Raw genomic sequence first — 27059 nt, 5'->3', positions numbered from 1 at the left:
AGAAATATAAGAATTCTCAAAAAATTAATTTCTGTAATAGCTTGTGAGAACCTCTGTGGACCTGCCCATCAGAGAAATAGCAAGACTGAAAATTATGAAAACAAGCAGTCATTTAATGCCTGAAAGTTATCAGAAGACACATTGCATCTTGAAGCCCTGGTAGTGTCCTGGTTGCATGTTGGGCTGCTAACTACATCATGGGCACTTTGTAACCAATAGCTGCTCCTCCAGCGGAAGATGAGGCTTTCTACTCCTGTAAAGAGCTGTAGCCTCAGAAGCCCCCAAAGGCAGTTCTCCCCTGTCCTGTAGGTTGCTGTGGGTTGGTATTGACTCAATGGCAGTGACGAACTATGTCTTGGTGAGAACTGAGATTCTGTGGCACTTGGGCCAGAACCTGCTTCCTCCCAACTAGTCTCATAACTCTATGAAATGAAAGCTCCCAATCCACTCTGGCTGGCTCCCACTAAGATGATTGAGTTCTCCCAGTTCTCAGACCCCACAAACCCCATCCGCAGTTCCATTTTGCAGAAGTTCACACAGAGGTGTGCACCTGAGCGATCAGGGGAGCCCCGTACAGTAACCGCACTCCACAAGGAAGCAACTGCCTGTGCCATCCTCAGCATTGTGGTTTGAGCCCATTATTGTAGCAATGTGTCAACCCATTGTGTCCAGGGCTGTCCTCTCTGGCTGGCCCTCCACTTTACCAAGCGCGAAGCCTCATTCCAGGACCTGATCTCTCCTGACAATGTGTCTAAAATATGTGAGACCAAGTCTCACCACCCTTTTAAGGCTCATTCTGGTTGTACTTGTCCCAAGACACATGTGTTTGTTCTGGCAGTCCATGTACTTTGAATATTCTTCCCCAAGACCATAATTCAAATGCATGAATTCTACTTTATCAGTCTGCTTTATCACTACTCAACTTTCACATGCCTATGAGGCGACTGAAAAAACCAAGGCTTGGGTCAGAGTGGCATCTTTTCAACATTTGAGAGAGGCCTTCTGCAGTCGATTTTCCCAATACAACATGTCATTTGCTGCTTCCATGGGTATTGATTGTGGATTTAAGCAAAATGAACTCCTTGACATCTTTTCTGTGTTTAGCATGATGCTGCCTATTGGCCCAGTTATTAGGATTTTTTTTATCTTTACATTTGAATTGCAAGCCATATTGAAAGCTGTTGACTTTGATTTTCATCAGCAAGTACTTCAAGTCCTCACTTTTAGCAAGCAACGCTTTGTCATCTTCACAATGCAGGTTAATAAGCCTTCCAATCCTGGTGCTGCGGGCTTCAGCCAGGGTAGAATTGCCCTGTGGGTTCCCAAGCAGAAGGCTTCCATCTTTCTCCTGTGGAACTGCTGGTGGATTTGAACTTCATAATCCATTAGCCACCAGGCTCCTAGTAGTTGGCACTGCAGGAGAGGCAAGTCCAGACCACAGACTACCCATCCTACCCTGCTTGTAGAGGTCGCACGCTGAGAGAAGTGGGCCACTGTCCCGCCCCCAGCTCAAAAAACGACAACAAAAAACCCACTGCCATCGAGTCAATGCTAACTCAGCATAGTGACCCTGTGTGGGTTTCCAAGACTATAACTATTGCTGGGAGTCGAGAGCCCAGTCTTTCTCCCCCGGAGCTGCTGTTGGTTTTGAACCGATGGTGGATCCACAGGGCCTCTCTCCCCAGCTCCAAAGCTGTAAAGATCTCGACATAGGTTTTTGACTGTTAACAGCAAAGTCAGTAGTTCAAGCCCACCAGTTGCACGGGAGAACTATGAGGTTTCCTGCTAGTATAATGATTTACAGGCTATGAAACCCCTAGGGGCAGTTACGCTGTCCTATAATGTTCCTCTGAGTTGGTTTCAACTCAATGGTAGTGAGGTTTTTTGAATCTGTATTCAAAGTCTGAATACATTCCACAAGTCTGAAATAGAAGCTAGCTATCCAGGTACATGAAACGTCACAAAGGCTGTACAAACCCAAGAGGTTGGCCCAAGAACAGCCAGTCACCGGCGGCGTTAGTGTTAGACAAGTGGTTCCCAGTACTGCCCTCTTCCTCCCCATCGCCCTTGCCCGGACCCCAGTGCGCCTGCGCACGGGCGAGGCGGTACTTGGACCGCTGCGGGGCGGAAGCGCTGCCGCCCCGAGTCACGTGACGGGGAGGGGCGGGGCGAGTGGAACTAGCGGCTTCGTGTTGGCGGGCTCGTGGCGGCGGCGGAGCGGGTCTGTGCTGCTGAAACGCCTGCTGGCTGGAGACCCGATGGGTGCTTGCCTCTCTCAGGCGGAGAGGTGAGGCGGGCGGCTGTGCGCAGGCAGCGGCGAAGGAGGAAGAGAAGGGCAGCCGGAGAGAGATCGGGCGCCCCCTCGGAGGCTAAGCACCCCGGCTTCTCAGGGGTCGCCCTTCGGCCGCTGGCCGCGACCATGGCCTCGCTGGTGGACGGCGTGAGGGGCCACGGCCGTATAGCCGCGGGGCTCCTGCTCAACCTGCTGGTGTCCATCTGCATCGTGTTCCTCAACAAATGGATCTACGTGCACCACGGCTTCCCCAATATGAGCCTGACTCTGGTGCATTTCGTGGTCACCTGGCTGGGCTTGTTCATCTGCCAGAAGCTGGACATCTTTGCGCCTAAAAGTCTGCCGCCCACCAAGCTCCTCCTCCTGGCGCTCAGCTTCTGTGGCTTCGTGGTCTTCACCAACCTCTCTCTGCAGAACAACACCATCGGCACCTATCAGCTGGCCAAGGCAATGACCACGCCGGTGATCATCGCCATCCAGACGTTCTGCTACCAGAAAACCTTCTCCACCAGGATACAGCTCACGCTGGTGAGTTGCCTCCGCTCCGCGAGGCACGCCTGCAACAGCCTATCCCCGGGAAATTGGAATGCATGTGGTTAACCTTCGCCCGTGCTCCTTCCCTGAGCCAAGACACCCTGGAAGAAGTCGTTCTGTGAGCACGTGAACTTGGGCTTATTTGAGGGAGGTGGGCAGCACAGCACACTGAGGTTCTATTGGCCCTTAGCGCAGAAGGCTGTGTTAATGTGGGTGGGGTTTAATAGCTGCTGGTGGATGGGAATCTGTAGAGGCAGTGTGTAATCGGTGGGAAAAGAAAACAGTATTGAGTGACGCAATACAATGTATCAAAGCTCACGAAACCCCAAACTGAAAACAGCTTCCCTCTTCTGGGGAGCCAAACCACGTGTGAGAGAGACTTCCAAGGTTAGCACACAAAAGTCAATCACAGGATAGATGTCTGGTGACAATATTGCGGGGGGTTCTAAATCTTTAAATAAAAGGTGGGCTAAAACCTCTAGTGCTTAACTCATTTCCTCATGTTTTTATATGCCTAGTTACATGCTTAAATGCTGTTTAAATCAGTTTTAAGATCTGCTTATTTACATGTGCACACATGGATAGGCATTGATTGCAAAGTGCAATGCCTCCTTTATTGTAGCCCAGATTTAAAGTAGAATTAAATATGAACATATATATATATATACATACATACATATATATAATGTTACTACTTTACACTTTGAAAAAATAGGATTAGCCATCGCTTATTCCAAAACAGAAACAGGAAAACGTGTATAGAAGACACATGGTTTTCCAATGATGTCTTTATAAAAGCCTTAGAACGCACTGTGGACGGAGTACTGTTTATCTCGTGTGAATTTAATCTGAACGATATTTACCTCTTTTTCTTTACAGATTCCTATAACTTTAGGTGTTGTCCTAAATTCTTATTACGATGTGAAGTTTAATTTCCTTGGAATGGTGTTTGCTGCTCTTGGTGTTTTAGTTACATCCCTTTATCAAGTGGTTGGTAATTTTTTTTTCTTATTTGCTTTTTAGCAGATTTCATATATGTTGACGCTGTTTCCCAAGGTTTAGAAAATACAGTATAGAGACAATAGACTGTTGGGAAGAAAGCATAATTGCATAAATTGTCTGACTCAAGGTGAAGAGAAGAAAGCAGACAGCGAAACTTGGGTGTATGATGCTCATCAAATACGTGCCTGTTTGTAAGTGAATAGTACCCAGGCTTAACATTCTGGGTTTGGGGTGAAGCTGTATTATTTTCTGGGAAATCTTTACAAAGAGTAGTGGCCTTTTTACTTTAAGGACTGCATTTGCCAAATATAGTAATCATTTATTCCTAATTGATTGTGAAAGAGTCTACTTTCAAGCATGTGAATCAGGAAGAACAATTTCAGGTCTATAGATCTTTACCTTGAGAAAAAAAAATGTTGCTGCTATATGACTTGTATATTGGCTTCTAATAATTTTCCTATATGAGTAGAGTACTTGATAGCAATTAATATTTCATTTCCTGTTCAAGCATAGCGCCTGTGCCTTATCTGTAGTAGGCATTCATTTAAAATGTAATGTGTTCACTTTCCTTATTATAATCAATAAGTGCAAATTTGGTTTCTTATATTAAAAAGGAAAAGGTAACTTGGTATGAGGTATAGTGAAACCGTTTTCTCTCCATACTGAAACCTTTGGGCTGGAAACTGGGCTGTGCCTACATGGGGAATCAAGCCAAAATCCATGTTATAACTGATCTCAACCAACTCCTCTGGTTGGGTTCTTGTTATGGTGTTAAGGTTCAATAAGACTGGCACCTTAAACTTTTTGGTATCGATCCTCTCAGAAGCATCATCTCAAAAATGACTGGTTGAACGTATGTTCTTCGTGGCGTAGAACCAGTTCAAATAAAATAAGAGATCCAGTTAGGATGTCAGGAGCTCCTACTCTGTGTGACACTTGGCTCTATGATCAATTCTGCCTTTTACTCCAAGCACAGGCCAGAAGTTGCTCAGTTTTGTATTTGAGCAAAAAATTGTCTTGATTACCGAATGCTGATACAACAGAAATGCCGCAGGCAGGTGGCTTTAATAAAACAGAATTATTTTTTCACAGTCTAGGAGGCTAGAAGTCCAAATCCAGGGTGCTGGCTTTCGGGTAGGACCCCTGGTGACCTAGTGGTTGTGCGTTGTCCTGCTAACTCCAAGGTCAGCAGTTCGAAACCACCAGCAGCTCCGACAGGAAAGACAGGACTTTCTACTCCTGTAGAGTTAAGTTTCAGAAACTCACAAGGTCAGCTCGACCCTGTAAGGTGGCTGTGAGTCGGAATCGACTTGATTTGACAGTGAGTTTGGCTCTGGAGAAAAGCTGTCTTTCTCTGGGATTTCAGGAAGGTCATTGTCTTCTCAGCTTCTGTTGCTCCGTTCCTTGGTGATCTCCATGCGGTATGGCATGTGTCGTCCACTCTCTGCTTTTTTAATCTTTGCTTCCTTAATCTGCTCTTTTAAATTTTTAAAGAGTTTCACTTAAAAACCTGCTCTGCACTTACACTGCCTCTTTAACATAACCAAAAACACCCTATTCTGAAATGTCACTATAATTACATGTCTTACCCCCCCCCAAAACTCAAGTTCATTCCAACGTACAGCAACCCTGTGGGACAGACGAGACCGTCCAGAGGATTTCCAAAGCTCTACTCTTTACTCAGGGGACCTGGGTGGCACAGTGGTTTAGCACTCAGCAATCACCAATACTGGATGTCCGGTTCAGACCCCCAGCTGCTCCAAAGGTGTAGCTGTGTGCAACCTTGGAAAGCCTGTGGGGCCGTTCTACCCTGTCCCATAGGGCTGCTCTGAGGCAGTCAGTTCCATAGCAATAAGTTGGTTGGTTTTTGTAAATCTTCACGGAAATACACTGCCACATCTTTCTCCTGCAGAGTGAGTGGTGAGTTCAAGTCGCTGCCCCTGTGGAAAGCAGCCTGCCGAGTGCTTAACCGCTGGTCTGCCTGGGCTCCTCGACATGGACCGGGGGTTAGAGATTGACAGCACTTATTTGGGAGGGAAGACAAGTCAATCCATGACAAGTACATTTCAGTGGGTTTAAATTTGGTTAGTAGCTACTGTAAATATTAATGACATTTGCTTTTTATTTATTAAGGGCCAAATGCATTTCTTGTTGTTTACTAGGGTTAAATCTTTCTTAAATATAGTAAGAAATTTACTTTGTTGAAGAGTAGAAGTTCTTACACTTCTTATAAACTAGCTCACGGCCATCTAGTCGATTCTGAATCATATGACCTTGTAGGGCAGGTAGAACTGATCATTACTAAGACTGTAACTCCTTACAGGAGCGGAAAATCCCACCATTTTCCTGTATACATAATCTTAAATCTTAGTACATACTATCCACATCAATATGATACTTTTCCCCCCGAACTTTTATTGTGGGCTCTTACAGCTTTTATCATAATCCATACATTCATCCAGTGTGTCAAGCACATTTGCACATATGCCGCCATCATCATTTTCAAAGCATTCTCTTCCCACTTGAGCCCCTGATATCAGCTCCCCGTTTCTTCCCCCTCCCTTCCCCACCTGCCCTCCCTTACAAACCCTTGATAAGTTATAGATTATTATTTTCATATCTTACATCGTCCTCTGTCGCCCCACACCCACTTTTCTGTTATTCGTCCCCCTGGGAGGGGGTTCTAGATTGATCCTTGTGATTGATTCCCCTTTTCTCCCCCCCACCCTCCCCAAATCCTCCTGGTATCTCTACTCATTGTTGACCCTGAGGGGCTTATCTATCCTGGATTCCCTGTGTTGTGAGCTCTTATCTGTAGCAGTGTGCATGCTCTGGTCTGATACAATTTGTAAGGTAGAATTGAGGGGGAAGGAAGCACCAAAGAAATAGAGGAAAGATGTGTGTTTCATCGGTGCTATTTTGCACCCTGACTGGCTCATCTCTTCCCTGTGACCCCTCTGTGAAGGGATGTCCATTTGTCTACAGATGGGCATTGGGTCTCCACTCCATGCCGCCCCACCCCTGCACCCCATTCACATTGGGTATGATTTTGTTCTGGGTCTTATATACCTGATCCCATTGACACCTCGTGATCACAAAGGCTGGTGTGCTTCTTCCATGTTGGCTTTGTTGCTTCTGAGCTAGATGACCTCTTGTTTATCTTCAAGCCTTTAAGATCCCAGACGTTATATCTTTTGATAGCCAAGCACCATCAGCTTTCTTCACCACATTTGATTATGCACCCATTTTGTCTTCAGCGATCCTGTTGGGAAGGTAAGCATCACAGAATGCCAGATTGTTAGATCAAAGTGTTCTTGTGTTGAGGGAGTACTTGAGTCGAGGCCTAATGTCCATCTGCAACCTTAATTCTTAATATATAAATATTGATATGATATTTTCTGTTCAAACAAGTCTCAAATTGCTGTAGGTTAGAATTAAGGATTCTGTTTCCTCAGGGTAGGTATTTGAATAAGGTTGGCCAATGAGTATAGACCAGTTCATGGACACTATCTCTATTAACAGTAAATAGTAAAGTACTACCGTAGAATTGGCATATTCCCTGAGATTTCTTTTTCTTTTAAAGAAAATTGGATTTTCCCATTGTTCTCTGAAGTAATTTCTAAGGTGTTTGTTTTTATGCTACTGAGGGCATTAAAATCAACTTTGAGGTTTTGACTTTTTGATTAATTTATCCTCAGAGATTTCTTGGACAAAGGCTCATGCTTAGCTCTGAGGACATAAAGATAAAAGCCGCTGCAGTCCGGCATTAAAGAAAGGCACGTAGACAGCAAATCACCCGTAGTATGCATACCTTAGGGAAGGAAGGAAGCTCTGAGGAACACCTGGGAGGAAATGGGCAGGTGAGACTTCAGGGGAAAGGTGAAGGATGCACAGGACTTTGCTTGGCGGAGAAACACAACGGAGGTCTTGGCTTGCAATGCTGTGGGAAAATACAAGGCATTTTTGGAGAAACGTGTTTATTTGCTTGGTGAGACTAGAGCATGGGTGCACCGTGGGGAGAAAACGGTGGGGTGAGATCAGGTAGTGAACAATCTGGAATGCCACCCAGAGGGACTGAGCGCTTCACTGAAGACGCCAGCCAAGGAATTGAGGTAAGGGAGTGATGTGATCATTCCTTGTGTTGTAGAAAAGTTGCTGGAAGCCCTGAAGGATGGACCAGAAAAGACAAGAGGGACAGACAGTGGAAGAGTTAAGAAGAATCCCTAAGAGTTGGTTTAATGTGAGAGTGAGGGAAGCCAGAAGCCTGACCCCTGGGGGAGATTGTATCATGAAGTGGAGGGACCCTAGAGGAACCTGTTTGTAGGAGCACCCGTTTATTTTAAACAATTTCCTGCAGAGTGAGGAGAGATAGGCAGTACATTGTTAAAGATGAAGAGTTAGGACCTTCAGGGAAGGAAATGAGAACTTTAGATCAGGGATCGGAGCCTTTTTTCTGCCAAGAGCCACATGGAGATGTAAAGTATCATTCGCAGGCCATACTGGTCAAAGGTTGAAGTAACTCACCCCGAATGTGGTGACATCGCTGGAGAAACACAGGGGTTTTCCTTTAAGAGAGTCTCAGAAACCCACGGAGGCAGAGCGACCCCGCTCTGTAATGTCGCTGTGGGTCGGCATCGACTGCAGGGCAGCAAGTGTAGTTTGGGTTTCATGTGATGGCTAGAACTGCTTCGCTTGGTGAAGCGTGTGGTGTTAGCTGGAAGTGATGATTTGGGGGGCTGCTAACTGCAAGGGAAGCAGTTCCAACCCAGCTGCTCCTCGGCTGAAGGATGGGGCTTTCTACTCCTGTAACGAGTGACAGGTCACTCTGAGCCAGCAGTGATTTGACGGCAGAGAGTTTGGTTAGTTTTTTGTCCTGCTGTGCTCTCTCTGTCAGTGGCTAGTGAAAGAGACCCGTCAGAAGAAAAGACGCCGGGGCCAGGCAGCTCCCTTACCTTCAGTACGAGATGAAGAGGGGCCCGAGGTAGGAGGCCAGGGTGTCGTGCAAACCAGAAGTCAGGTTCTTCCAGGAGAAACTGGTAGGTGCCGCAGAGAGGACCGGCAGGACGAAGGGTCTGGTCGTTGGAGGTGACAGTGGCCTTTGGGAGAGCAGTGTTTGTAAAGGGTGCGGTGCAGTGTGGATCGCTGTTGCAGGCAGTTCTGTGGGGAGGCCTGTGCAGCTGCCCGGGAGGTTGTTGAAGGAAGGGAAGGACAGGCACACACAGCCGGGGCCTCTGCTTTCGCTGCAGCTGAAGAATAAGTTCTCTGGCCTTCTTATCCATGCACGGGGAGACTCTCAAGGCTGGCAGGAGTATGTTTCAGGTTTCCTGCATTGCTATTTTTGTCTTGGTTAATTTCTATAGACTTAGGATCTCTGCAAGAGGATACTCAGACCTACAGGAAAAGTAGCTTCTCGGCGATGTTATTCATAAGCCTTGCTGCAGTTGCCAGATTGTTGGCAGACAGTCCCGGCCAGCCTTTCGTGAAAGCCCCCTTTTCAGGCATGTTTGTGAGGCATTTTGAGGTCTGATGGGATTTGAGGTTTGGACATGATGTTTGTCCTGAATGAGATCACTATTTTAGGCTTGGTGATTACCTAATTTACTGAGGGAGGGGCACTGCCCACAGAAAGCCATCCTCAGAGAGGAAAATGCCCTCTCCATTCACTGGGTCTTTGTAAAGTGAACCAAAAGTGCTTTCTTCCCTTCTAGCCACTCACAGTAGCTGCCACCTGGGATCACTGAGGTTTCTGTGGATCTCGGTCGTCTTCTGGGGAGGGGGTGCATTTGAAGTAAGAAACGGAATCTGGGAGTGCCCCTCTATTCTTTATTATCCCCTAAGCTGCCACTCCTCCTAACTGCTTTTGTCTCCCACCTTTCAGTGGGTAGGAGCCAAGCAGCATGAATTGCAAGTGAACTCAATGCAGCTGCTGTACTACCAGGCGCCGATGTCGTCCGCCATGCTGTTGGTGGCTGTGCCCTTCTTTGAGCCAGTGTTTGGACAAGGAGGAATATTTGGCCCCTGGTCAATTTCTGCTTTGGTAAGTTCACAGGTTTTCTTTTCATGTGTGTCTTAGAAATGGCATCATTGTGCTGTTCCTAGGGCAATATTTCCTTTGCAGAACTCCATCTCATATTTATTCACATTAAATCTTCTTAGTTATGTTGGAAGGAAGGCAAGATAGGGATTTTTTTTTTTTTAATGAAGAAAATTAAGTCACAGCGTGATTTGGAAATTTTCCCAGAGTCAAACAGCTAGTCAGTGGCAAAACCAAGACTAGACTTCAAATCTGCCCTGGCAGCATAGTAGTTATGTGTTGGGCTGCCATTTATAAGGTCAGCAGTTCAAAACCACCAGCTTCTCTGAGGGAGAGAGATGGGGCTTTCTACTCCTCTAAAGAGTGGCAGTCCGGCAAACTCACAGGGACAGTTGGACCCTGTCCTGTGGAGTCGCTTTGAGTCGGAACCAGTGAGTTTAGTTTCATGCATGTTCTTGGTTGTCTTGTTATTGTCGTAACCACACTAAGCTATCCCTTGACTAATTTGGAGATTTTGTTTTCCCTCTTGCCTTCTCTCTTCACGGTGAAATAAAGCTTTCCTGCTATTGCTTTAACACAACCACCAGGTGTCCGTTGTCTAGATTCCGAACACATAGGAGCCCACGGAGAAACATAAACACAGTCAGGGCCTCCGCCTGGAGTCTCACCACCTTTTCCCCTCTGGAGACACTCCTGTCGTAGATCTCCTGTTCACATGCACACGTGCGTGTCATGCACACTCATGTATGTGTGTGGGCGTCGTTTTCTATGCATGGAATCATATCAGCATACTCCTTTAACCTTGGATTCGTCCTCTGCCGGCCCTCCTACCCATAGACACCTCCACCTCCCATGACGGTGTCCGTGGTCTCTGAAGGCAGGTTAGCATTCGAGAACTTGTGCTTCCATGTGTTTTTTTTTTATTTGTTTGTTTGTTTGTTTTTTGCTTCCATGTTTTTCTGCATGTCATTCATACTCATATGATGAACACACATAATAAAATTTCATTTACTTTGCAAAAGTGGGTTCATATTATATATCTTTTCTGAACTTTGCTGTCCTCATTTGACAGTACTTCATTAAAATCTTTCCAAATCTTTATTTTCTATGGAAAGGACTATTCTGTGGAATGGAGTAGTCCTTTTCTTTCCAGTTTAGTGTCAATTTTTCTTCCTTTTTTTTAGTATCAATTCTTGACCACTGTTTGCATTTCAGTAGACATTCTTATACATGTACCCCTGTGGGTAAATGCTTTTTGTTCTTTTTCCTAGGAAAATTCATTTCCAGATCAAAGGTGCAAGTGCTTTGGGAACATTTTACAGCAGAAAAGATGGCAGGAATATCCGTTTCCCATAACTTTACCCTTTTGAACTTAGGCAACAGGAATGCCATTTTGTTGATAGGGTTAACTTATTAAACAGCACCCTTTTCAGGTACTATTCTAAATACTTTGTAGGTGTCAATTTATTTAATCCTGATAACACCCCTATCAGGTAGACAGTATTGGATAAAGATGTCCTGGCCTGACCGTGGTTGAGCGCTTGGTTCTCGGCTGAAAGGTCTGGTTTGAGTCTACTAGCAGCGTTGCAGGAGCAAAGGTGATCTGCTCCCATGCACCTGGTAGCCGGGCAAACGCTCTGAGGCAGCTGCAGCCCCTCTTGTAGAGTTGCTCTGCGCAGGAACAGACACAGCGGCACACACCATTCCTGAGGAGGAGGAAACTGGGAGACAGTTACCCAACCAGCCCAAGCTCTCAGTACGAATACAGCGTGGCATTTGGAACCAGTATTCTGGCTCCAAAGTCCGTCTTTGTCTACAGACTGGTAGTTGTTTCAAACGCCCTGCAGAGCAGAGTAGAACTGCCTTCCAGTGCTTCCAAGGCGGCGGATCTTTATGGAAGCAGACTTGCCACTTCTTTCTCCTGCCGAACAACCGAGGGGTCACATTTCTGACCAGTTGGTTAGCAGCTGAGCACTTAACCGCGGCACCACCAGGGCTCCTTGATAGGCTTTGACACACACTTTCATTTCCTAAGGAATCATCGGACCATTGCTCAGATAACATTCCTTTTATTTTACAGCCCTCTGTCTTGGCACCCGGGTCTTCAAACCATTGCAGCTTGTGTGACTGTGCTGGGATGCGGTCGAGTCCCCTCTAGCTCATAGCGAGCCCACGTGACAGAGTTGAACTGCCCCCTGGGGTGTTCTTGGCTATAATCTTCCAACTCACAGGCACCCTCTAGGACAGAACAGAGCTGCTGAACAGGCTTGCTGAGATGCCGCGTCTCTACAGGGACAGACAGCCTCGGATTCCTCCCTCCGAGCAGCTGGTGGGTTGGAAATGCCAACCTTGCAGCCCATGCTGAACTCACCATGCCACCAGGGCTCTCTCATCGAGACATCCAAAGCCAAACCCCACACTCACTGCCATCAAGCCAGTCCAACTAAGGGCGGCCCTATAGGGCAGGGCGGAACTGCCCCGTGGGTTTCCCAGAGGTAACTTGACAAGAAGTGACAGCTCCATCCTTCTCCCACAGTGAAGGGGGGGCTCTCCACTGTTGACGTGGAGTTAGCAGCCCAGCACATAATCCATTACACCACCAGGGCTCCAGTTTTGTAATATTCTGTGAACCCTCGACAATTACGAATGACCTATTTTAGGTGTAATTATAGAGATGGATGTTCAAAGAGCAAGTATCTCTTAGTTAAATAGTTAATGGGCCTCACTGTTGTAAGACAAATGAGGCATTACTGCATTTACCTCAATAGGACCCTAACCCACCCTGTTCTGTCCCCGCATGTAACACTGTTCTAAGATGAAACTCACTGGGGACAGAGAGAATCTTCGAGTAAGAGGGTTTTGTTTGTTTGTTAGCCTGTCTCTGATTACCTAGTTAATGTTCTCATATTTTGCTTCAGGTGAACGTTGATAGAGCAGATTACATTTCCACTTGATTCATGCACAGATTCTGAGATGCGGGGTGGGTAGCCCCCTCCATGTGTCAACACTCCTCCTGCTTCCTTCCCACGCGCCTCATCTCTGCTTCTTTGTTCTCCTGTTGTTGATTAGTCGAAGGAGCACTGTTCTTTTTTTTAATTTTAAATAACAAAGTCACAGTTGTATTTGCTTTTCAACAAGTTTAAACCCTTGAGGGGTACAGCACCGCCCAGGTTCTGTGTTGCGTGGCCCTCGCAGGGAGGTGGCTTCGGAATCTGCCCAGTGTCTCCCTGGGCAAGAGCTACCTTTCCTCAGGTGACTCTGGTTTTGTTAGGTTTGCCGCCAGGAGTCAGGTGTTGACCTTTGCTTTGTCCACGTAAGCACACCTCTTGCCTAAAGAGAGCTCGGTTCCGTCTGGGGCGTAAATGCCTTCAGTTTTAAGATGAGCTGTGCCTGCACCCTCTGGTTGCAGAGACCCCACGTAACCAGCTACGAGGGTCTGCAGCCGTGCCTTGCAGGTATGTTTGCCGGTTCAGAAGAGCTTTTCCCAGCAGGCCTCCACAGGCCCCAAGGTGGCGGGAAAAGGAAAGTGCTGAGTCTATTCCCTGTGGGTAAAAACCAGCTGTTCCATGGCAGAGAGATGCTTTCCTCCTCCCATAGAGGGGAGCAGCCTCGGGGACCCCCAGGCAGTGCTGCCCTGCTCTGTGGAGGCAGCTCCTACTCCCATAAAGGGGAGCAGCCTCGGGGGCCCCCGGGCAGTACTGCCCTGCTCTGTATGGGCAACTTTCCTACTCCCATAACAGGGAGCAGCCTCGGGACCCCCGGGCAGTGCTGCCCTGCTCTGTAAGGGTGCCATGAGTCAGAATTGCACTCAGTGGCCATGCGTTTGGTTTGGTTTGGTTTTATAGACCCATCTATGGAGCCTACATATCTTAATAATTCAAATCACATTCAGTATTTTATCTAGATTCTCTTGAGAGGAAATACTGTTAAAGCTTTCTAAACTGCGGAGTAGATTTGAACAGCACCTTGTGTGACTGTGTGTGTACAGAGGTGCAGCCCCTCCCCTTGCCCTCAGCCAGTGGGGTGACCACTGCCCCATGAACATGCTTTGTGCTTGGGTTCACCCACGCTGTGGCCCACAAGTTACCCTCTTTTTAAAAATCGATTCAGTCTTTTGAAATTCAGGGATTTTCCTCTTTCTCCTAGCCCCTAACACCATCTTCTATCTAGGGATTTGCATAAATCCGTTCCATCGTTTGGCTGTAATAGCGTCGCATTCTGTTTTCACTTTCTTTTATTGCCTAAGCTGTAGAATCACAACGTGAGCTCAGAGCACAGACTCCAGAACCAGGTTTTCTTGGGTTTAACTATCACTCGTTAGCTGTGTGATCTTGGGCAAGTGACCTTACCTCTCTGTGCTGTTTTCTCATCTCTCCAAAGGAAATGGCAGCATTTAATTATCTCAGGGGTGTGTGGGAGAGGTAACGAAGGGGAGAACTTAGAACAGTTCTTGGTGGGGTGAGTGCTATGGAAGCTCGTGCGGTCCTCTCACGATGCTTCTCTCAGAGCGGTTGGGCGCTTACCTTGTACAGACTGTGTTTCTCACAAAGTCTGGCTCCGTTTTCAGACAGTCAGTGGACTTACTGATTTTATTTAAATAAAACACAGATAGGAGCAATTCATTGGAAAACAGTCTAGATGACTATGGATCAAGGTGTTACCAGTGCTTGGTCGTCTGGAGTATAAGTCTCAGACATGTTTTTGCTTGCCTGTATTTTCCGATCTTCTTAAGTGTGTGTGTACTGTTTTTATGGTAAATGATGGAAATGAAATTTTCATTCCAAGGTGGGGTATTACTGCAGAGTTCTCCCTTGACCCTTGTGGACAGAATTACATCCCTGATACTGCTCATTGTGCTCTTTCACCCTCATTTTTGGCTCCCTCCCAAATCCCTCCCACCCCCACCCCTCGTTCTTAATTGTTGAAACCTTGAGTCTTACAATGCCTCGTGAAATGTGTTTTTACTCGACGGTGGCCCTGGGTAAGTAATGGTTTTGCATGAATGGTTCTCCCGGTTTACTTGTAGGTCATGGTGCTGCTGTCTGGAGTCATAGCTTTCATGGTGAACTTGTCGATTTACTGGATCATCGGAAACACTTCCCCAGTCACGTATCCTTTCCAAAATGTCCATCATTGCTTACCAGTGGGTAGTCTGACCCGAACTGAAGAGAGGGGGTAGTTTAGTGTCTTCTGTCCCTTCACATAGCCCTTTGCCTCTCCACGTTAATGTCACGTTGATGAACAGTTATAGAAATGTGAACTGAGCAAATGGATTAGGCTTTACACCACCAATGTTTTTTGTTTTCAATGTTCTTCGATAATAAACCATGTCTGTTTTTTATGAAAATTAACACGGAGCAACATTCCTTGCAGATGGAAAGTCAAAAACCAAACCCTGCCACTGGGTTGGTTGTGATTCATAGCGAACTCAAAGGACAGGGCAGAACTGCCTCCGCGGGAGAGACTGGCTACACGGGGATACAGAGCCTCGTCTTTTTCCCTTGGTGCGGCTGGTGGTTTCTAACTGCTGAACTTGTGGTTAACAGCCCAGTGCCTCACCACTAAGCGACCAGAGCTTTTGACATAGTAGGTAGGGTCAAGAGATTGTTTGAATGAATGAATAATGGGGGTAGGAGGGTGGAGGCTTGGAGTCCAAATTGCACAACATATTTTTCAAACCATTGGCAATCTGACTTTGGAGTAGGATTGTGTACTTATTTGGAGATGGATTGTGCCTGTTATTTTTAAGCGAATAAATATTCAGATGTCAGTGCATAAGCAGATATTAAAGACGCAGCAACAATTGGTAGTCATTTTTCTTTTTAAACCAACACTCAATGTTAATCTGTGCCTGATAATGTTTGAAGCACATTGTACATTTTAGATAATTTATTTCTCAACCTCTCTGTGTAGTGAAGTCTATCCTTCTGTTTAGAGAGGAAAGAAGGCACAAATTAAACTCACTGAAGGTCACGCAGTTGAGAAGGGCAGCTTCCTTATTTAAGTCCAGGCCTTCTACATGCAGAACTTGCACAGCACAAGGCATGCCCTAATGAAGAACCCAATCATGTATTCATTCATTCATTCAGCGGATGTTTGTTCAGTAGGCCACCAGCTCAGTGGTTCCAGCCCCCCCAGCTGCTCCACTAGAGAAAGATGAAGCTGTCCTCCCCCACAGTGATTTACACTCGCGGAAACCCTCTGTCGGGGCACCGTGAGTTTGAATCAACTCTACAACAGTGGGCTTATAAGCCATTCCTTGCTTTAATGTGTATTTATTGACCATCTGCTATGTATATGTCAGACCCTGTAGATACAGTGAGAATCAAAAGCACAGATGAGAATCCTGGTAAGAAAGACTCCACATTGGGGGAAGGGGTACAGTATAAAAAATGTTACACAGTGATCAGCGCTAAGGAAAACGAGTTGGAGCTGGAAGGAGACAATGTTGGGAATGTGGTGACGGTGTCCCTGCAAAGGTGACTTAGGCAGGAATATCTGAAGGAACTGAGTTGCTGCCTGCATGTGGGAGGCCCTGGTGAGGCAGCATTTACCCAACGAGAAATTTGAGACGGTGGTAAGGGATAGGAGAGAAGGGGGGGATTATTTACATACAAAAGGGGGCTTCTGAACGTTTGTGGGAAAATATCTTTTGAAGCCCCATTGTATCTTTTGTACTCCGAGTTCTCAGTGTAGCTCCCAACCTTTTATTGTAGCCCGCTTTCCAGACTGGGACAGTAGAGGCGATCTCGGTCACCGGTCCATTGCTCCAACCTATTTGAAGAAACCAGACTTGCCCTTGGGGAGGGCTGAGACTCTCTACTCCCAGAAAGATGTACAGCCTCCGAAACCCATGGGGGCAGCTCTACGCTGACCAAACGGGGCTCTGTGGGTTGTAGTCGACTCAGTGGCAGTGCGTTTGGAGTGATTGGGGCTTGCCCTACGCTTCATTGTTGGCAATATGCCTCGTGCCCTCTCTCCAGCCCCGGGAGCTTTTGCCATGTGTGGGAGGGTGGGTGTAGAGGGACATGGGGGGCGGAGAGGAGGAGGCCAGAAGGGCAGTGGTCGGTGGGGAGGGTAGAATAGAGCATCTGCTTGTGGTTCCTTTCTGTCCTTATCTGGAATGCTCAGGTATAACATGTTTGGACACTTCAAGTTCTGCATCACTTTATTTGGAGGCTACGTCTTATTTAAGGATCCATTGTCAGTTAACCAGGGTCTCGGGATTCTTTGTACGTTATTTGGCATTCTCGCCTATACCTATTTTAAACTCAGTGAGCAGGACGGAAGTAAGAGTAAACTGGCACAGCGTCCATAACTGGGTATTTGTGAAGAAAAGCAAGCTGCCTCAAGAAGATCAGGGAGAAAATGTCCAATGTGCAAATTACTTTCAAAGAAGAAAAATTATAATTCCGTAATTATAGTTTCATGAATCATGGTTTGTAAGAAATAATGCAAAGGGAATTTTATTCATAAATGTGAATTTTCTTAAGACCTTTTAAAATAAGTTCCCATGCAAACATGGGATGTCTGTTCAACGATAATGGTATTAAGTATGAATTATATAAGAGGGTTTGGTTAGATCAGGTGGAGTACATGAAAATTCAGTCTATAGTGATGACGAAAGAATTAGTATTACTGTATGACAGGTATTCGGATTCTTTTGAGGAAAGACCTCTGGCCCCTCGCACTAGTAGATGGCTTCTCGTTTCTTGATTCTACCCACAGTGTTCAAATCACATCTTACATCCCCCACATCCTTTTCATTGGCTTAGTTTTACTTCCTGATTGGTGTGGAAAGCAAAGTTTAGTAAGGGGAGAGAGTAACCCAAAAGACAAAATCATATCAAAAAAGTGAAAATTTCTAGTAGAACACTAATATAAGAGAAAACACATAACCAAAAACAAAACCGAAGCGAGTTTCTGTAGTCGCCAGCCTAGGCTCATCGACAAACAAGGAAGGCAACACAGCTTCCTGATAGCAGCCACTCGGTGGCCCTTTCTGGCCTTCACTCCCCAGAGCTGGCTCTCCACAACTTAGGACTCTCCTTCCAGCCAGCACCAGCCTCTGCTGGCTCTCACTGCCCACAGCGGTTCCACCGCCCTAGAGAGACGTGCAGGACAAGCAGGGACTACCTCTGCTGGAGGTCACCCATTTACCAGGAGGGTAGAAAGGAAAGGATCATCTGGCAGGGTCTGGCTGAGGTCCCTTCAGGACGTGCCATGCCTGCAGAGACCTTCTGGCCACACTCGGAAGCCTGAAAGAGGGCCTTTCAGGATCCGCATCATTGGTGCCCAGTGCCTGTGCCTGACTGGGGCCCCAGCCCACTAGCATGAACCGGTCCGGATGGCGGAGTTCATCTTGCCTCCTCGCTCTCTGAGCTTGGCTGCCAGATGGGTCCTGTGGAGGCACACTCATTTACCTGTGATTAAATGTAGCCTGGCTGCTTCATAAGAGACCCTGGACTGCCGGCAAATCCCCAGACCTGTTTTCAGAAAGCAGAGAGGCCAAATCAAGTTCTGTGCCATACCGCAGGCATTTTCTTGTTGGGCTTTCTGGGAACTCTGGAGTCTCTGGGGGGACTTCAAAAGCAAAATAGTCTCATGTGAAAGTAGCTAAAAGAGAAGACAGTAGATGGAACTGAACAGGTTTCTTCTGATCCTAAGACCTGCTTCCCAGCCCCTCTCAGCATTTCACATGGGTAATTTGTATTTTATGATTTATGTTGAACATATGCAGAACACTCAAAGCAGGCATTTATTTAAACAGGCAAAGGCCTTCTGTAGTTCCTATTGGAAATGTCTTAGCACCTTCTCCCCGCCCCCATCCCTCCCCCCCTCCCCACCTTTGCGGCTGAAATGGACCTTTCTTTGGAATTTGGCTTTGGAGTGGATTGTGCTCCACCTTTCCAATGCGCAATTCAGAGCAAATGTGCGACCCAGACACCAAGCAGGAACTTGGTGAAAAGATGAGGAGAAATTTTAAAGAGAAATCATCAAGAAGCAACTTAGTCCCATGAGTTTTATTGTTGTTTTACAGGAAACTACTTAAGGCAGCTTTTAATAATGAAATCTGGCACTTGGAGCAAGAAAACAAAAAGCCAATAAATACTAACATCCATTAGTCTATACTGATAGGGACATTTTAATAAGTACATCAGGTGATGAGAAAGGAAAGCCATTCCTTACAGTGCAATTCCAGTGCATGACTACAGAGCGAGTGCTCAAAGCAGGAAAGCACCATTTGTTAACGACCGCATTACTGGCCAGTCAGTCCCACGAGTCTTTAAAGGACAATTTAAGAGAATCAGAGTCTGGCCGGACTACATGATTCCCATTGAAGGAAATAAAGTGCCACTTATTTAACTGCATGATGTATTCTGACCTTCCACCGGCTCGGCTTTTAAACATTAAAAATAGTTGGTAGTCCCTCACAGTGAATTGAGTCAGACAGCTGCTCCTGATGCACTTTGAGGAAAAGGCTCAAACAGGACAAAGAGCCACAGGTATAAAATAGTCCCCTTAGACTTGCTTTCTGGCCCAGTGGACGTGAAAAGCCACAGTGAACATCTATTTCATCGAAATGTACGTTTCTGAAAATCTGTTGTGTGTGTTTTTTCTGTTGTTTTTTTCTCTAAACAGCCTTTGGTCCATCTGAGTTTAAAAGACATATTTCACTGCGCTTTGAAATGCAATTTGTGCTGAGCCTCGGATGTTATGTTTGTCGAAGAAATAACTAAATGTGTGTTTAAATTAGCATCATTGTTTCCCCAAAACTGGAGCCACATATTTCAGCACAGTGAGGGTTATGTGACCTTTAGACCCCGAGAACAGCGGAGTTTGTGCCAGGATCCTAACTGACGATTAAACTCAGGGCCATATGGAAGGTTGTAACCAATGGCTGGTGTCAATAGGAATGCAGTCAGAAGGTTGGAGCTGGACGGTGGGGATCTTGGGTGATGAGTAAATATGCACTGCTAGATTTAGAGTCCACGAGCATCTTTTGTCCTGAAGACGATGGTCCCATGAGGAAGAATTCCTGGGAGGAATGAGTGCATCTGATTATCGGGACCAGCAGTAGACAACCCAGACTGGAGAGCTTTTGAAGAAGATGGACAATCCTTTTGTTACCAACGTTATTTTTTATCTTATGGTAAATGATTGAACTTCTGTTTGTACCCTTTACAAATAAAAAGAACATGATGTTTTTACTTTTGTCTTTCCTATCAGAGCCCAAGCAATATGGGCAGCACCTGTGAGTGCCATGTTGGCACTGGTCTGTCCAGCTCCCATATATGCAGAATCATATGCCAAATGCCCACCTCCTTATTAAAAGTAACAGAGAAATCGTGTGCTGTGTGCTGGTGCAAGCTTTCTTCTCTTGCATTTTTAAACCAGTTATGTCATTTAAAAAAATCAGCAGCAACTTAGTAGCCCTGGTGGCATAGTGGTTACGAGTTGGGCTGCTAACTGCAAGGCCAGCAGTTCAAAACCACCAGCAGCTCTGCAGAAGAAAGAAGGGGCTTTGTACTCCTGTAAAGAGTAGAGACTGCTATGGAGTGACAGTGCTACTCTGTCATATAGGGTCCTGTGCATTGGCATTGGCTCTATGGCAGCGAGGGAACGAACATGCAGAATGCCTAAAGATGAATTCTATTCAAAGTAATGGAGACTAGGTTTGCTAGATACGTTCTGGTTTGCATTCCTGTTCCCAAACTTAAAATGGCTCTTCCCTCCTAATCTGAAGGGATTCCAGCATATGGTGGTTAGATAATCCAAACCTGTGGGGAGAAGTCAGACACTTGCTGCCAGACTGCTGTCTCATCCCACAGCAGGGCTGGGCCTGCTCCCTGCTGCTGGGGACAATGGCCTACTTCTCTCTGAACCTTTGGGACCATTAGCTTGGTTCCTCTAGGTGGGGTTTGCACCCTACTGATAATGTTCCTATGGGGACCCAGAGACCACCCCCTAGACCACCCTCTCATTGCTGTGTAACCTATAGTGCAGCCCCTTCCTGTGACGTATGTCTTTACCTGTAATTAGTGGGCTGGATTGTCCCCAAAAGGTATATAGGTGTGAGTCAGCAGAACTTCTCTCTCTGACTCTCTGACTCTGAGCTCCTTGCTGCTCACTCCCTGGTCACTCCCCTCTCCCTTGTTCCCTTTCCCTCCTTCCCTTCCCCCTCTCTCCACGTGGACCACCAAGCTGGGCTAAGGTGAGCAATGTTGCTATGTATCATGCCTGACTGTATTATTGTATTATCTCTCATGCTCTCGATGACTTTAATATAATGCTTATATATCTCAACCGTACAATTGTGCATTACTGAACCCAGAAGTAGTATTACTGAACCAGTGAGTTCAAGCAGCGGGTGGGGGCTGGCACCTCACCCCCCAGCGACAATTTTATTTAATACTACACAAACCCATTGCTGTCTGTCTAATTCTGACTCATAACAACCCTGTAGATAAGGGTAGAACTGCCCCATGAGGTTTCCAAGGTCAAATCTTGACAGAAGTAGATTGCCACCGTTTCTCATGGAGCAGCTGCTGGGTTCAAATCAATGGCTGAGCACTTAACCACTGCACAACTAGGGCTCCTTTGGTGGTTAGATATTGCTGTTAGTTACCATTGTGCTATCATAATTAGTTATCATAGTGCTGCTATGACCCACAGCACAAAATACTGCCCAGCCCCGCACCTTCCTCACAATTGTTTGAGCTCAGTTAACAGCGACTGCATCAATCCATTTCACTGAACATCTTTCTATATGTCACTGACCCGCTACCAAGCATGATGTCCCCTTTAAGGGACTATTCTTTCCTGATAACCAGTCCAAAGCCCATGAGATAGTAGAGTCTCACCCCTGCTTCTAAGCCTCTAAGCATTCTGGATATCCTTCAAAGACATTGGTTTATGGATACTGAGAAGTAACTTATACAAAGGGAGAGGTAAACTAGGCTACTGATAAGCCAGGAGGGTGCTGACGGATGACAATGTTGCTGAGAGGGCATCAGGTTTATTGTTGAACCGAGTGCTGTTGCAGTGCATGGTGGAGGTGACAATCAGACTAGAGTGAGTGAAGGAGCTGTGTGTATTGAAAGGAATGGAGAGGGAATCCAGGTGTATAGACAATTCTGCAGTTACCAGAGACTTGTTGGAGGCAAAGAATTCTATGGTGATGGCAATTTATTACAATTAATCTCTCCAAATATATTGTGTACCCCTGGAAGAAATGTGAATACTTTTGTAAGAGGAATCATCTTGCTTGAAAAAGACTCTTGTTTCGGGGGGATGGGGCACAAATTACTAAATTGCTCATGGAAAAAGCATATTGCTGATACATGGGTTGCTATTAATAAAATCTACAGTTACTTTTGCCAAGTGCTGGCATATTTTGAAAAAATTAAGTTTTACAAGCCCACTCAAGGGTGATCAGTTACGGATTTCTTGTTCCCATTTCTCCTAAAGATATAAACACCCACACGCAAAGTGGCACGGTTTGGTGCGTTTAGACGGGCACCAGGCTTGTGCCTTCCAATCCAGACTCAGCCATTCACGATTGTCTCAGCCTTGGGCCAGTCGCTTGGCTCTGAGCCCTCAGGTCCTTCACCTGCAAATGAAGGCTCCCCTCCCGGTGATTTCCAAGGGACTTTCCAGCTCCCAAATCCCCAGAGGCTGGTTCTTCAGGGTAAAATGTTGCAGTTTTCATTTGTTTATAGTAAGAGGAGATTAATTAGATTACTCAGATGTTGTTTTACCCTTATAAGAAATGTCTTGTTCGTGTGTATTTTTTTAGCGATTTCTGTTTTTTAGGGATCACTTGCAATACATTAAGTGTGGTTTGTTTTCATCTTTGTTATGTTAAAAGGCATGATTTCATTGGATTTATCAAAACTACTTAACATTTATGAAGTCAGCAGAAGTGGATTAACATCAGTTGAAGAAATTATGGCTATTTGGGGGGATATTTTTTCCTATGCTGTTTTAAATTTGGGAAACAGCATGTGCCAAACCAATAATGCACATTCTTCTACTAAACCGAAAAATATAAATGCTGCCTGTGCCACAGAAACAAGCATGTGTGCTGATTTAACCTGCCAGCATTACGTATGTTTAAAGATGGAATTGTTGAACGTACCCGTAAGGATTCTTTTTTCCTTTTGAAATCAAATGGTCTGTGTCAAACAGATGTCTTCATTTTCATTTTCCTGTTTGTCTATGCTCTCCAAAAAAAAGTCACTTTCCTCCTTTCTCAACTTAAAATTAGAGCTAAGCGTTTGGTGCAGGAGAGCACCAGATGGGCCTTCATCCAGATGGCAGGCGGGAGGCTCGCCATCAGTCTGTTTTAGGAGATCCAGGAATCCTGACTGCAAACTGTCAGCAGCTCAAAACCATCCATCACCCCACAGGAGAAAGACGAGGCTTTCTACTCGGTAAAGAGGTACAGTCTTGGAGACATCGACGCTGTCTCGCAACCTCAACACCGTGGAAACTACTGAGGCAGACTCCTGGAAGGCTGCAGCTTCCCTGTGACTCACAATAGGCTGGAGGGCAGTTGGTTAGTCAGAATTGAGTCCACAGCAGTGGGTTTGCTTACTGAGATTAACAAAACAGACTTGCTACTGGAGTAAACAGACTGTAGGCCTTTCTCTGTCTGCAGCTTAGAAGCAAGACTCTTCTTGGGCAGAAGGTCTTGGAGAAGTATGGAGTGATTTGTTGAATCAGAATGATCTATAGAATTTAACAGAAAAACGGGTGGTGAGTTGGGCAGAATGCTGTGAAAACATTCCGTTGCGTTTCCTACACAAACACCCATCCTGTACACTTCAACTCTAGAGACTGTGGTGGTTAGGGTCATCAAGGCAGTGCCAACTCACAGCGACCCAAGTACAACAGAACACCCCTCGGCCCTGCGCCAGCGCCCAGATTTTCCTGTGCTTGAGTCCATCGGTGCAGCCACTTGGTCAACCCATCTTGTCGCGGGTCTTTGTTTTCACTGCCCCTCTACTTTATCAACATGATGTTCTTTTCCCAGGGACTAGTCTCTCCCGACAACGCGTCCAAAGTATGTCTTGCCATCCTCGCTTCCAAGGAGCATGCTGGCTGTACTTCGTCCACAGAGGATGTGTTGGTTCTTCTGGACATCCGTGGGACTGTCCGTGTTCGTCACCAGCGCCGTCATTCATGTGCATCACTTCTCCAGTCTTCCTGATTCAGTGTCCAACTTTCACGTGCAGCTGAGACCACTGAAGATACCATGGCTTAGGTCAAGTGCATCTTAGCATCAAAGTAACCTGCTTCCTTTTCAATGCTTTAGAGAGGTCTTGTGCAGCAGATTTACCCGGTGCAATTCTAGACACTAGAACACTAACGTCTCTTTAAACCAATCTCATACTGGTGGTCACGCAACACGTGACCTGGCCCTCTGCTGAGGGTTTATGGAGGTTTTTGCTTTTCTGTTGTAAGTGGGGGGATGATAAAGACTGCCTCTTCCCGTCATCTGGCTCCCTCCAATATCTCCAAGATGCCTCGAATTATGCTAGACACCTGGAAGACTAAAAGAGAGGGCCGAGAGCCTGAAAAGAACCTGCGGAGCTACTGAAACAACAGAGCAGTTGCACCCTCCACGCTACTTCTCATTGGTGAAAAGTAAACCCCTGTTTGAATCTCCTTTAACTCGTATTCGCAGCTGAAAACCGGCCAATGAACATTTCGCAATCAAAGTGGGGGTACAGGGACAATAATGGATGACCGGCTCTGTCTACTGGACTTGAAAACTCAGAAAGCAACATATAAATTTAGCTTGCTATGAACAAAAATACATTAGTGGCTAGCCTGGCTCCAGACCGCCGTCCTACGTAGAGACTCCCAAACTGAGGGAGGGGAGGAGGGACATTCTGCAACGTGCTCGGCGTGCAGGTGGGCTGTCCTCCAGGTTGTAGTTTGGTGTTTGTGGACTTGCTTTCGTTTTCTTCAGCTTCAACCTGAGCAGGTGATGAGCACCTGGGGGTCTGTTGCACGGTTGCTCCCGCCCTGTTTGCCCTGCTGCTCCGGAGCTGCTCCGTCCTCTCTGCCCACAGATGTCGGCGATGTGCTTCCTGTATTCCATCTGGTGAGGTCCAGGTGTGCAGTTGTCATTTATGTTGTTGAAAGATGCCATGAAGAAGTTGTTGGTCTTGCAAAATTCTTATCATCAAGGTCATATTTTTCTAACTACAATTCCTTCCTCTTTATTTCCATTGCAAGCACCCATAATTATTAAAGCATCTTGATTGCACGTTTGAACAATTTCTGACTGAAGATGGCAAAATTCTTCAATTTTCTCATCACTCTCTTTAGTGGTTGGTCCACAAATTTGAATAATAATTGTATTGGCAGACTTCCTTGTCTGCAGATAGAAATGAACCTATCACAGACAACATTGTACTTCAAGATGGATCTTGAAATGTCCTTTTCGATGACGAATGCCATGTGATTCTTCTTGATTTGTTGTTTCTGGCATAGTAAACCACTGAATTGCTATGACTGGCATTCACAATGGCTAACACAAGACCAGGCCAGCCCACTGATGCCTAGGATATTGAGCTTCATGCGTTCCATTTCCTTTTTGAGCACGTCAATATGCCGAGATTCATACTTCATACATTCCACATTCTGATTGTGAATTTAGAAGGCTGAGTTTAGAAGGAAGGATTCTTATTTGGAACCATAACAACCCCAATGTAGTATTCTATGGGCTCACTCCACAAAGGCCCTTCCCCTTACCACCAGAGCTGAGTGCTCCCAGCACTGCAGGCCCATCGAGTGGAGATAAACCTACAGCCTCCTCTTTTTTTTCTCCCATTTGGGTTGCATAGAGCATAGAGCAAGTCTAAAGTTAAAAAACAAACAAACACACAGTTGATTCTTCCATACAAGTATATCCAGAATCCAACCTCTTTGTACCATTTCCTCAATGACTTTGTTCGCTTATTAGAACTTTTTTTTCCCCTCCTGGTCCTCAAAGTCCATTCCCAACCCAACAGAAGACTGGTCTTATCATGGTAGCCCTGCCTACAGTAGCCTCAGAGTGGTGTGGGATATGACCTTGTCTACAGTAGCCTCAGAGTGGTGTGGGATATGACCTTGTCTACAGTAGCCTCAGAGTGGTGTGGGATATGACCTTGTCTCAGGATGGGGCTCCAAAAACTGACTACCTGGGGTCACTTCAAACCCATAGTGACCCTACAGGGTGGAGTAGAACTGCCCCTCTGGGTTTCTGAGACTCTGAATCTTTAGGGTAGTAGAAAGGCTCATCTCTCCCCTGAGGAAGCAACTGGTGGTTTCAAACTGCTGACTTTATGGTTGTTACCAACCCAACTTGTAACCCACTTTGTCACCAGGGCTCCTCTGTATGGAGCTGTAACTTGAAATTTACCTAAGGTGTCAGCCTAAAGGAGGAGACCTTTAGGTTGTTCCTAAAGCAGTTCCTAAAGCAGTTCCATGGGTGGCAACAAAGAATTCATTCATGTGCTTACATACCAGGCAGGCAGTGATAGAACCAGGTTATTTCTGCGTACACTGCAGTAGGAGGCAGTGGTTTTTGTGGCTTTGTTGGACAAAGGTGGTTTCAAGACAGGACTTTGGACCTCCAAAGCCATCACAGCAGATGGATGGAAGGGTGACTGAGCAAGCAGAGTGGGCTATCAGAAAGCAAGAATAACCATATTCGGCCTCGAGAAGCCTGTTTCCCCTCCAGGCCTGTTTCTCTTCTCACTTTGTCTCCTCTCACCTTTTACTCCCTCCTCTACTCCAGTCGCACAGGCTTCCCCACTGTCCCTTTAACACTCCAGCAGACGCCTGCCTAGAAGTTTGCTCCAGCTCTGCATTGGAAATTTTCCTCCCAGATGTCCTTTGGCTAACCCTCATGTGATAGGTAGGTTTATTGTGCACCTGGCCATTAAACACATGTGGAATTAATAAAGTCACAGTTCAATTGAAGGGCAAAGAGATACATGGCTCAAAAAAAAAAAAGATAAGTGGCTCGGCGAGCCTTGCCTTTCTGTCTCTTGCTCTCTGATGATCAGACCAGTGTGTGGCTGCCTTGGCTAGTTTTCTCCCTCAGCTTGCGAGCTACACTACCTGTGGGACACCCAACCCAAGGACTGTGCCACTATAATTTGAGGTTCCTTTGTGACCTGTTTCACCACACTG

The 27059-nt window shown here is 46.1% G+C and overlaps 1 protein-coding gene across 3 annotated transcripts in view; it reads left to right on the top strand.

Annotated features, from left to right (window-relative positions):
- The first annotated feature begins 2215 nt into the window (after nucleotides 1–2215).
- SLC35E3 (solute carrier family 35 member E3) overlaps nucleotides 2216–27059 on the top strand; it is a 65354-nt gene continuing 40510 nt past the window's right edge. The window contains exons 1-5 of one of the 3 annotated variants that reach the window (XM_004700464.3): nucleotides 2216–2821; nucleotides 3707–3817; nucleotides 9708–9866; nucleotides 14890–14972; nucleotides 16995–20074. In XM_004700464.3, coding sequence (XP_004700521.1) covers nucleotides 2420–2821; nucleotides 3707–3817; nucleotides 9708–9866; nucleotides 14890–14972; nucleotides 16995–17181 — 942 coding nt within the window. In that variant the 5' untranslated portion in view covers nucleotides 2216–2419 and the 3' untranslated portion in view covers nucleotides 17182–20074. Of the gene's footprint in view, nucleotides 2822–3706; nucleotides 3818–9707; nucleotides 9867–14889; nucleotides 14973–16994; nucleotides 20075–27059 lie in introns of those variants that run through there. The other 2 variants (XM_030885920.2, XM_045290228.1) reach the window with 2 other exon arrangements.

Source organism: Echinops telfairi, unplaced genomic scaffold (assembly GCF_000313985.2).
Source record: "Echinops telfairi isolate 266 unplaced genomic scaffold, ASM31398v2 ScPeMD7_2;HRSCAF=8, whole genome shotgun sequence".
Lineage (NCBI taxonomy): Eukaryota > Metazoa > Chordata > Mammalia > Afrosoricida > Tenrecidae > Echinops > Echinops telfairi.
The sequence above is the reverse complement of the archived record's forward strand: the minus strand, read 5'-3'. Positions and strand labels throughout refer to the sequence as shown.